This window comes from Lathamus discolor, chromosome 2 (assembly GCF_037157495.1).
Source record: "Lathamus discolor isolate bLatDis1 chromosome 2, bLatDis1.hap1, whole genome shotgun sequence".
Classification (NCBI taxonomy): Eukaryota; Metazoa; Chordata; class Aves; order Psittaciformes; family Psittacidae; genus Lathamus; species Lathamus discolor.
In genome coordinates, this window is record NC_088885.1 from 13,162,854 (window position 1) to 13,174,891 (window position 12,038).

The 12,038-nt window shown below is 43.0% G+C and overlaps 1 protein-coding gene across 9 annotated transcripts in view; it reads right to left on the minus strand.

Moving 5' to 3' along the window:
• Positions 1 to 2,379: 2,379 nt before the first annotated feature.
• Positions 2,380 to 12,038, minus strand: part of PDE1C (phosphodiesterase 1C) — a 290,962-nt gene continuing 281,303 nt past the window's right edge. For 8 of the 9 annotated variants that reach the window (XM_065665790.1, XM_065665788.1, XM_065665789.1 and 5 more), the window contains 2 exons: positions 7,311 to 7,376; positions 2,380 to 4,517 (listed from right to left, as the gene is read on the minus strand). In XM_065665790.1, the coding sequence (XP_065521862.1) occupies positions 4,348 to 4,517; positions 7,311 to 7,376 (236 nt within the window). In that variant the 3' untranslated portion in view covers positions 2,380 to 4,347. Of the gene's footprint in view, positions 4,518 to 6,165; positions 6,198 to 7,310; positions 7,377 to 12,038 lie in introns of those variants that run through there. The other variant, XM_065665793.1, reaches the window with a different exon arrangement.

Here is a 12,038-nt window from a genome sequence, read left to right on the forward strand (position 1 = left end):
CTCTGCCAGGGAGGAGGGGAGGCTGGGAGGAAGCAGAGACAGGACACCTGACCCAAACTAGCCAAAGAGGTATTCCATACCACAGCACGTCATGCCCAGGAGGTAACCGAGAGTTACCCCGGAAGGGGTAGGGGGACTGCAGGGTTGGAGGAGGTATCGGTCGGTGCTCGGCTGGGGGGAGTGGGGCGAGTTATTGGTCAACTGGTGTTGAGGTGTTGTATTCTTTCCTCTTGTTATTTCCTTTAGCACTATTATTATTGGTGGTAGCAGTAGTGATTTCTGTTATACCTTAGTTACTGAACTGTTCTTATCTCAACCCGTGGGAGTTGCATTCTTTTCGATTCTCCTCTCCATCCCTCCAGAAGCAGGGGGAGGGCAAGAAAGGGGGGGAGTGAGTGGATGAGGTTTGTGGTTGGGTTTAAACCACGACAATCTACAAGCCAAAATCAGAAGTGCATGTCAGTGAAGCAAATGAGAAATTCTGGCTTCTCACTTCCATTTAGATAAGTCCATAAACACATATCAGTCTGTCACTTACATCCCCCCAAAAGCCACAGGCCTCTTAGAGTGAGGTTGTGCAAACAGAAATACCAGTATTCTGGAAATGTAGTTCTAGAGGTAGAAATAGTGAACATTAAAAGCCAGTTTCCGCTTCGTGACACTGGCTCTTGGTCCTGTGGGAGAGACCCACGTCAGTCTGTTAGACTCAGGAGCTGTGAGGGGAAGCTTAACCCATCCTTATACTCAGCATCCTGAAGAATCCTGAAAAGACATGGACTTTGATGGAAAAGCAGCAGCAAAATTAGAAAGCACATTCCAGAAACAAAAGAAGCATTTTTGATGGACCATTTGTGCTTATTCTTAGAGGTGCAATGGTCCTGTAAAATGCAAGCTGTGTATTTGTAACTGTGAGACACATTGCCATGAGCTTTGGAGTTTTCCAAGCTGTTGAGTCTTTTCCAACCTTCAAAGTAGGTTTTAGGCCCCCAGGTGGTCTTAGCATCTAGGACAAAGTTATACCTGTCCCAGGTTTGTTTTTCTGTATTCTGTTTAGCCTGCAGGAGAGAAATCTTACATATCAATGTATGTAAATGTCTGATGGGAGGGAGTAAAGAAGAGGGAGTGAGGCTCTTCCCAGTGGTACCCCCTGAGAGGACAAGAGGCTACCTCACGACCTAAAGAACCGGAAAGGTCCATCTAAGCTGCTGAGCCACAAATCTTCCTCCCTCTTCCTCTTTCCCTTTCTCCTCCATCTCTGCTCTTGAGGATGTTGGAGCCAACTTTCCTTTCCAGCCCCTGTTTGTGTAGACATAGAAATACATGGAATATAAGGAATGAATACTCAAGAGTCTCTCCATGCCTCACTCACTGTGGATTTTGATATTTAGACTTTTAATTCAGCCTTAATCCTTTTCTAAAATAATAAACAAACAGCTCCCTCACAAATAAGCAAGCACCAAACTTTCTTGCCATAGCAACGTGATCCAGTGATTAGAGCAAAGACGCAGTTCACAAACGGCCTAAACAGAATAAAAGGCTAAATTTGCAAGTGTCGATAGTTGCAACAAGTAATTCATAACAAGTCAAAATGGCATCACAAGTCTGAGCTCATAAGACTTTCCAATAAGGACATATTACTCAGACTTCTTTCTGTGCTGGCAATAAGTAGCTGTCCCAGAAATTATCACTGCAGAAAAAGGCCGAATGTGTGGCAAAGCCAGACCTCCCCCAGATCACACAGATTTCGTTGCTGAACTTCACTCTTACAAAATTTCCCTTCGGTGTACACTAGATGTCAGGGTTGGACCGAAAGGATGAGCCCATGCACTCCACCACACTGCTCTGTGCATCCGGCTGGGTGCTACCAGCACTAGTTCTACTCAGCAACTGCTTTACCTGATACTTACAAGAAACAGTCTGCACAAACACCCTCTTCCTCCTGCTTTACAGTATTTTGTTTAGGCCAAAAGCCTCCGGCTTTGGAAGAGGGAAGAGACATCCTGAGCTCAGAACTACATTACATTTGTGGGAATCACATACACTCCCCATGACACCTCAGGTAGGTTGTTTCATTCCCCTGTGCCTTGACTACACAGCAGTACCTTCAAAACAGCAAGTTACCTCTGCTTCATGGCAAGGGAGGGACTGTGGACCAGGAGTGCAAAGACAAAAAATACAGCCTTGATGAGATGCCAGTGACACAAACCCAATAATCCCAATAAACTGTTGGTCATAATGAAAGGCAAAATAAGAACAGGATGCCCTTTTAATGCCCCAGTGCTGTCCACTTGTCCAGAGAACAATTAGATGGAACTCTGTTAAGTAAAGTGCTAACCAAAGGTGTCTTAGGGGGAAGAAATGACACAGCTAGAAACCATGTTTGGAAAGACAGTATAATTTTACATTTCTACACAGCCTATTTCTGCAAAACATTTCAGGGAATTCTACAAGCAAAGCAAAGTTCTCGAGGAATTCCTAGAGATAAATCACATTTATAAGCAGGCAGCTTTAAAGTGAATCCCTCTTTGCATTTGGCTTAGGCAGTGATCCAGCCCGGCTGCTGAAGTCACAAGTTCTGATGGTGGTTAAGGTCAAAATCACAGACATGAAGCACAGGGAAAACACGATAAAAATAAAGGAAATAAATAAGGTGCTATCGGAGCCCTCAGGCAGCAAAACACTGTGGAAAGGCGTCAGGCCTCAAGGGTGAGTGTGCATGGAATTGCAGTGATCCTCTCTAGGGGAGCCAGGGACATCCTCAACACTGGGAAACACCCTGTCCCTTTTCAGCCACGATTTTAATGTTACTGTCACACAGCAGTGCTACATACACCAGCTGGTGCAGTTTTGATGTTGGACATAGTTACAAACCTTTAGTGTGTGTAACAGACTGTGATTCGCAGTGAGTGAACTACCTACAACAGAATCAACAGGGATACTTAAAGAGGGGTCAGCCTAATTCCTATAGGAGAAATTTTACCTCACAAATCTTTGAGACTTCCTTGGAGCAGCCCAAAATGGTTTGCATTTTTCCGTTTTGACAAGGTCCTGCTCCAAAGGCTGTCATGGATTGAAAAAGATCATAACATACAATATTAAGATGGCAAATAACTGGTTAACAATGCGGGAAAGACAAAAGAAGAGAGAGTGGGATGAACTGGTCAGCATCCACAGTAAAGGAGGATTGTCCTCTCTGCCATTTAACATGATTATCCCAAAGATGTGATTTGGAAAAGGTATTGATAGAAGAAGACAACACATCGGGAACAGAAATGAAGGACGTAAGGTTAAAAAAAGCAGCAGCAGCAGCAGCATCCTTCAGTGTAATTGTCAAAACCACCAATTCAATGTTGGTGAGTGCAGAAAAACACATATATAGGCAACCCAGCTCCCCAACTCCGTATGTGTGTTTGGGCTATAAATTAATTACGATTCATTATAGATAATGCTGCAGAAACTACTACTCAGTGCCCAAGGAAGTGCAAAAAGGGAAAAACAACTTAAAAAACTATTCAGAATGGCACAGAAAATAGAAAAGAAAATGTCATTACACTGTTTCACACCTGCATCGGTGTGCAGTGCTCACCTTCCTCTTTCTGTAAGAGATTAAAAGACAGAGAAAAGAAGATACAGAGAAAGAGAGCAGAGTTACTTCCACTGCTTCTCACAGTGTAAAACCTGGGGGCAAGAGGAACCTTTTCAGAGGGAGCATGTGCAGCTGTGAAACTCAGGGACTCTGTGCGCCAAAGGAACACGTGGGATCAAAGTCAACTGAATGAATGCCACAAAAGACAATCAGTGTTATTTAACATTCATCACTGTTTGTGCAAAGAACAGTTTCAATGCTGCACTATGTCTTCTTTTTCCAATGAGTGAAGCAAGGGGATTATTTGTACTTCAGCCTCCTACCTTCAACCTCCCGAACACCCATCAGACTGTGACATTTAGGACATTTCTTCTCAGTACAGCCAGTACTGAGTTCTGCACTCCCATGCTGTTGGAAACAGGAGTTGTCTTACCTGTAGTAGGCAGAAGGTCACATTGTGAACACTGTAAGGACCCCAACAATCTAGGAAAGCATTGGCTTCCTCAATTTGAGATAGTGGTACACAGTCACTTCTTTGAAGGTAATAGCCCAATAATTCAGTACTAAGTGGGTGTCTGCTGCAATAATAAGGAGGCTATTGAGAACATTTCTAGCAAAATGTCCATTATATTGCTTAGCTAAATCATACACTTGATTTATCTAGAATTGTAGCTGCTGTACAACATAGCATGGCCTGTGCAATGGTTACACACTGCCTTCTGTCCGGCTGTGAGACGTGTCCTTCCTCTTTATCTCTTCTGCTATTTCCTATTCCAGCTCTGGGAAATATGTTGGATCTTCTTCATCCTTCCCCTCTGGTCAAGCAGCTTACATCTCACCGGATGTTCCTCCAGTTTCTTGTGGGAGGCTGGGAAATAGTCTCCTGAGCTATGAGTGGGCCTCCTGAGGTGCCATAGCTGAGGTTTGATGGCTGGTGGTGACAAAGGAAGAACAAGGATAGTTACCATGCCTAGCATTCACTCGCTGCTGGGCAAGAAATCAGTTCTTTGGAAGCTGCATCCATCCCACTCAGCACAAGCCTACCTGTGCAAAGGAGGGCTCCTCAGCCTGAGAGCCAGGACTCTTTTGGGTTAATGGATAGTTACAGAGGGTTAGGAAAGGTTCAGGGGGAAAAAAGATCACAGAATCACAGAAGGGTTTGGGTTGGAAGGGACCTTAAAGACCATCAGTTCCAACCGCCTGTCACAGGCAGGGACATAAATCATAAATATAGATGTAAAACTCTTGAATGAAACACAGACATCTCCAAAATCGAAATTTGGGCAATTAAACCCTTTGGAGTACTTGATCTTGAGATCATGCCCTTATTCCAACATCCCAGAAGATTACACCAATGCAGGTGAATGCTAAGGAACGTGCTCAAGGTTGGGACACAACAGTTTAGACAGAAGATGAAAGTGCCCAAAGTATAAATTCAGAAACATTACACTTATGTAGCTACATGCATATAGCTAAACATCACACTGTTTTCAAAATACCATTGAACAAGGTCATTTTAAGGCAATAAATGCAGATTAAGATCACATTTCCTAGAATACAGGATGAGGTGGATCTGAAGGGTTTCATATGATTTTCCAGTAAACTACAGGTCATTGTGAAAGTCACAAGTGGGATACAAATGAATTTGACTAGTCTCAGCTTCTTGACTCTGTTTATTTGAATCTATGCCTTGCTTTCTTACATCTTCACATAGGTAGAATAAAAAATCCAACATGACCAAAATGTATTCGTCTTCTGCTTAGTTATTATTTGCAAAATAATCAAGTAATAAGTCAATAATTAGCATGACAAACACTTTAAAGTCATTGCTCTCAGCATGAATCCTAAGCAGCAAAAAGGATTCCCCCATGTGAGCTAGCTAACATCAAATGATAGAACAGTCACACTCTCATCTTGGTAAACTCTTTAAGTGATTAATCATACTCTAAAATGTCTTGGGAAACAAAAAACCTACGGATTCCATAAACTTCAGAGGTCCACATCCAGATTTCTGCATAGTCGTAATCTTTCCTGTTCTCAACTAGACTAGATTGACATTCTTTAAAAGCTTGAAAAACATCCAGGTGAGCTACTGATGTTTGAGGCACATCCACTTTTCAGATTAATTCCATTTTCTGGACTCAGCATGGACTCAGCCAAACTGTTATTGGATTTTCCATTGTTCAGCATGGGGGAATATTTATTGTTAACTGGAATTTTACTGGAGCTATTGCCAGCAGAGTTGACTTGGCTAATAGATTTAAGGGGCTTTATCCAGAACACTGGCGGTGCTGTTTATCATCCTCATGCAGGAGGTGATAAAATGCGTCCATGACATTTAATTTCTTCAGGCTTTAGTTGACTCAAAGTGATGGGGAGAAGACTCTCTCAGGGCTCTAGAGACTGGTTCCCAGATTTCTCACTCACTTCTCATGTGATCTGGACTACAACATTCACCCCAGCTTCTCCCCATTAAAATGGGAATAAAAATGAGCATACTTACCTCACAGGGTTTCTGTGGGCTTCAACAGGTTATGATTCTCAGGTGCTTCATGCATGGAGTGATGTATTACAAGTTTCTAACCTTGGTGCTCCTAAGGCTTGAATTTCCCTTTTTTCATTTAAGGAAATAATTCCTTTTTAAAGATCATGGCTACCATCAGGCAATGAAAGCAGAGAATAGGTCTCACATCCCTGCTTGTTCTCTCCCTTCCTTACACCCCAGCAGTGGCTGCAGCTGTGCCTGGGGAAACAATCTGCTGAGGTGGTGGCTGCGAAGGAGCATCACGCCATGAACAGCTTGGAGAACAGAAACATGCTACTGCACATCTATATACGGAGCCACACCATACCGCATCTGCTGGCACAGCAACCACTGACAGTAATATCTGTAGTAAAACTTTTTAAGGACTTTGCTTGAAGTTTGGGGTTTTTTTCTTGGTGATTTCTTGTTATCTTCCTGCAGACTTGCGCTTTCTTTCAGCTACTGTTAATTACACATATATGAATGCCCTGCATACGTGCATGCAAGATAATATCTTGTTCACACTAAGCCGTTATTGTGTGTAACTGCTCCATATAACCTCCCTTTCTTCTGACAGTTGTGTGGGACAAAGATGAAGGGATTGAGAAAATGGTTATGATGGTGAAATAGAGACAGCAGGACTTGGTACACTTGTGCAGGGAAGGGCACAAAAAGAGCTATGATTCAGCCCATAAAACAGCCTTACTTTTTCCCTTCAGCATCTATGTCCACATGATAAAGGCCCAAATTAACTTGCCAATTGAATTTAAACAGTCTGTGAAGCCTGCACTGCAAGCCACAAAACATAAGGTATTTATCACAGAATCCCAGAGTTGTTTGTGTTGGAAAGGGCCTTAAAGCTTGCCCAGTTCCAACCCCCTGCCATGGGGCAGGGACACCATCCACTAGGATGGGTTGCTCCAAGCTCCATCCAGCCTGGCCTTGAACACTGCCAGGGATGGGGCAGCCACAGCTTTTCTGGGCAAAAAAACCCTGCCATGCAGTAAAGACCATTAAAAACAACAGTTCATTTGTTCAACCCCAATGAATGGGTTTAACTTGTTTAATGTGATGTGTAGAAGTCATGCCATACCTGGAGAAGCCATCTCTTCATGTCCATCTCTGAGACAGCAGGCACTGTGAGTGCCTATTCTAAAGCTGTGCATATAAGCAGATAAAAGTGAGGTGGTACTGACTGACCTGGCAACGTAAGGTGGTTTGCCGAGGAGCCAAAGCCTGGGAAGTCAGCTGAACGTCGTGCTGGACCTTTAAAAAGAAAGAGCAGTTTCAGCAGAGATGGATGAACCCAAGTCCCACCAGCCATTCAAATGCTTTTTGTAGCGCGGCCACCACTACAAGGTGTTTGTTTTCCTTCTGCCATTTCTTATCCATGGTTTTAGGTGAGGCTAACTGGGAACATAGCCTCACTTCCGGGTACTTTTCTATCTAAAGGAGTCAATACCAAACATATCTTTCTTTTTTGTACTCAGGTATCTCTTACACTTACTAGGGTTTGGGGGGAGATACCTGAGTTATTGATTCTGGAAGTTCCACAGAAGTTTTGGACCTCTGAACTGCTGTCAGATCCCAGACAGCTTTCCCTCCAGCTACCTCCGTGTCCCGCAGAACTAGAAAACACCAGTTTTATTGCCCAGCATGGCTCTGAAGGCAGTTACACAGCACTTACCTTGAGGCTGGGGTGGTTCTGCAAGCAGCTGGCATCACTTTGGGAACCACCAGTTGGTGATGGCTCCGGACATTTGTCACTGGTGATTCATGCCAGAGAAAGGACTCTGATACTGTGTTTGCAAGCAGAGGTAAGTCACCCGAATCATTGGATGCCTTTTCTCAACCATCTTTTCTCCCTTCTTGCTTCTGTGGCAGTCAGTGTTTTTGATTTGAAGATGACAGTCAACTGCATCAACACCCTCAATGTCTAATAGAACGTGGCAGGTTGTTTTCATCTCTACTTGCACTGGACTGGAAGTACTTGCAGACTCAAACCAAGCCAGTAAGGCATAAGAATGCAAGCAGGTACAGTGCTGAGCACATTGCATGTTCTTCAGGGTACCAGTGAATCTCCCAGAGAGGAAAGGAGTGATTTAAAACTGGAATTTTAGGCAAAACAGAATGAACAAAACCTTTCACACTTGTATTGAACATCCCTGAACTGCACATCCTCCTTAGAGAGAATGACCTGGCCTCTGCCTCTCTTCATCTTGATTTTTTTCCCTTTTTTAAGGAAAAGATCAAATAGCAAAACAGCAGATGGGAAAATTCTGGTCATTGCTTGTGTGGTGTGGTGACCACTGCACAGACACTGCCTAATTCTACCTGTGGGGTAAGGTACTTCATAGAAGGCACTATGTAGAGACGTAGCTGTAAGAGGTCTCTAAGAAATACTGGAGCACAGGACACCAGCCCTGTGGGACTGATGCTCGTGCTTCAAGTGGCACAAGAGAAAACATCACACAATCAAGTGTCTGAGTGGGCACAAGTGTAGTGTGCTGTTGTTGGGTTAGATTTTAGTCAACAGAGAAAAGAGGAAAGGTGAGGTTGGCATGTCTAATCCCCAACAGGCAGAGATTTACCTTGGGGTCCTTAAATAAGCTATATAGTTTCCCTGTGTTTAAATATTACGTAATTCCCCTAAATCCTCCTCACAGGGGCAGGGGTTGAGCAATGACTGCTGTCCAAGCAATGTTCCCACTAAAGATGATTATTACTAGTAATCTATGGGGAGCTGGACACTGGAAAGCAAATGACAAGTGCCATGCCTGTATCAGATGTAGAAAGCAGCAGAATAAAAGGAACCCTTCTACAGCTTTAATTCAAATGGAGCGGAGACCTCGTTGGTTTTATTTGATAATAGGACGAACATACATGGACTCAGTTACAGAAAAACTGGAATGTTGAGAAATGGTTTATACATTCAGAGACCACGAGCCTCTTCTTTCAAATAAGGAACTAGCAATAAATACATAGTGTTAAAAATTATTCTCACAACAGTTGAGAATACTTGGCATTACAAATGGCATCATTCATTTCAGGTTTGCATTTGTTTGTTTCCTTATGAGTCTTAACAGACCAAAGAGGTTGTTTTTCATTATCCTGTCCACCCAGTCCCAGGAGCAAAAGTGCTGAGATTTGCTCTCAGCATGCATTTTAACTTCTTGTCTAACCCCTGGTGCAAAACAGTGTAACAACCTGCCTCTTTCTTCCTTGGGAAATGGGAGAGAACAGGTTTCTGTTGTTTATTTTAGTTCAGTTCAAGAAAGGCATCTCCATTATCAGTTCTGCTAATACAAACATACGCTAAAGTTTATGTTCAACTTCATACATAGAATTCCCTGCAGAATGCCAGCTGAGAGAAGATTATTTTTTACAAGACCAAGATCCTTGAATTTGGTTAATTTCCCCTTATCCTCCCTACCAATAGGTTTAAAGTTTCTTAACATTAGTTAGGACCTGTCACTCTAGGGTTAACCACAAGAGCAATGGAATCTCCTGCCCCAGATAAACCACCATGCTGAAGGTAGTCAGGGTGCTGTGGTATGCACTTTGACTGCAGTGCCTACAAGAAGCAGCAACATCAGAACAAAGAGGGAGATGTAGTCTTATTTCAACACCTCCAGGTGGAAGCAGATCCTACCACAGCAAAGAAGACAGCACCACCCTGATGCATTGGCTTCATACAGACCGCCCTGCGTGCAATTAGCTGTGTATGTTTAGGTTATTTCATCTTCAGCCCCAGTGGTGGGACCAGCAGGACTTTGCATGCAACTTCCTTTGATTTCAGTGCAACTAAAAGAGCGATCAGGCCCAAGGTGTTATTTCGCTCCAAGCTGATGCTGCAAACACAACGGCTTTTGTCTACTGGGGAGGAGAAAAGGGAAGGGAAATATCCCTGTGAGAATCTGGGCCTGTAGACAGCCAGAAGGTCTGGTAAAAACCCAACCAGAACCCTACAATAAAAATAGCAAATATTTAAAAAAATTGCATATAAAAGTGTATAAAAAATATCATCCAAGCAAGAAGAAAAGGAAAATGCTCGCTCCGTCATTCTACTGCTAGGTTTTATCACTAGAAACCCCCAATGGCTATAAGTAAGTTTGTTTGACAGATGCACTCCTACGACCACCAGCAGAGACAACAGGATTACATATGTTCCTCCTACCACTGGATAGCTTCTAAACCCAGGGTGTTATGAATGCACAGTAGCTGATACACATACACTTGGAAGAAATTGAAAGAATACAAGATGCCAAGAGCATGCTGGGAGGCCTGTGAGCAAGTGCTGTTGTGCACTTAGGTGTGAGGGTAAATAAACTTGCTAAAACTGAGCTTCAGGTCCTCAATCAGCTTGCCTGAAACAGCTCCATTTTCTTTTACCTGCTGCTCAAGTCACCAGAACAGGAAGAGCTGATGCCTTGAAGACCAACATGTGTCCTGGTCTTGCTAGGGTACAGATCAGATCCCTCTGTGCCTCTTTGGGGATCAAAAGGGACATTGCAGCAACAAGAAGGCAGGCTCAGCAAGTGAGAATGCACAGCCAGTGCCTGGCATTGCCCAATGGCATTGGCAGTGGTTCTGCCTTGATCACAGTAATCGGATGGAGAAAGGTTGCCTGGGATCCCAAAGCTTGTCTGCCCGTGGAAGCAGGGGGAGCACCAGGCACTAAACTGAGTCTGGAGCAAACCTGTGGTGGGTAACAAGAGTGGGAAAAATCTCTGCTTTGAAGGGAGATGGATTGATGCCTTTATGCCATGTGAAACCATGTTTTTTCCCCCTCCTTTCTACCTGGCCAGCACTGATGCCCACTCCCAGGAGTGATTTTCATGGAGTCAGTGCCTTGGGGCTCCTCTGTATCCTCAGCCAACTTTTCCTCCTTTTGAGTGCTGATGTTCAGACCCTGCACCAGCACAGCTCTGAGATCAGCACTGGTTCAACACATGTGAAAGCACAAGATTGCTCTGCTGTTGTTAACTATTGGATTAAAACAGTAAGAGAAAAGGACTTGATTATGCTGTCATTTGTTGAGTATAATGGCTAATGTATGGTATAGATCATTAGAAGATTATGAGTTTCATTATTATAAAATGAAATGTGAGGAAAAGGAGCCAATAAGAGATATTTAAGACCACCTCATCAGTTCCTGGAGATAGACTAGTTTATTCTAGTTGAAATAAAAGAACTACTGTCTTTGTCAGGTTCCATCATTTTGAATAGATTATTGTGCTTTTTAATTAAAAAACACATTTGGGACATGCTGTAGATTTTGCAAGGCCTAACAGCAAATTCGGGTGGTATTTGCCTTTAGCTAGGTGAGCTCAGCATTCTCAGCTATCTAGTCTGAAATACTGCTTCCAGACTGAGCTTATAAGACTTTGTAAGTACATATGCAAACATGTGCATATTCAAAGGGTAGTTTGCAAAACCACCGCTGTATCCCATTGCTCTCCTGCACAACCAACTACATTTGGGAAAGTTTCTCTGCAACAACAAAATTTATGCTTGAAAACAAGAAACATGGAGAAGAAGGAATCTGCCTCCTTCATTCACGCATCAGGAGCTAGGCTCCCAAATTCCAGATTCATTCTGATGCTAAACTTCCTAGTGTATTAGTGCATAGTGTGTTTACCAGCTGCATTTCCTACATTGACTACTCTGGAATAGGTTTTCAGTCTAAAATGGTAAAATTTCTTGGGTTTTTTTTTAATCTACCACCTATTTTATCATCAGCAAAAAGAAAAGTTCTCTTCTGGCATCTTTTTTCTCCAACACGGAAAAGATTAGTGACATCTATCACCTTTTTATAATTAAACATAGAAATCTGACTATAACTTTGGAAATAATAGCATTTGTGTAGTCTGTAAGGAAAGCTGCTTAATTTAAGCATTTTGAGAGGGTGCATCAGAGGCTGTTACA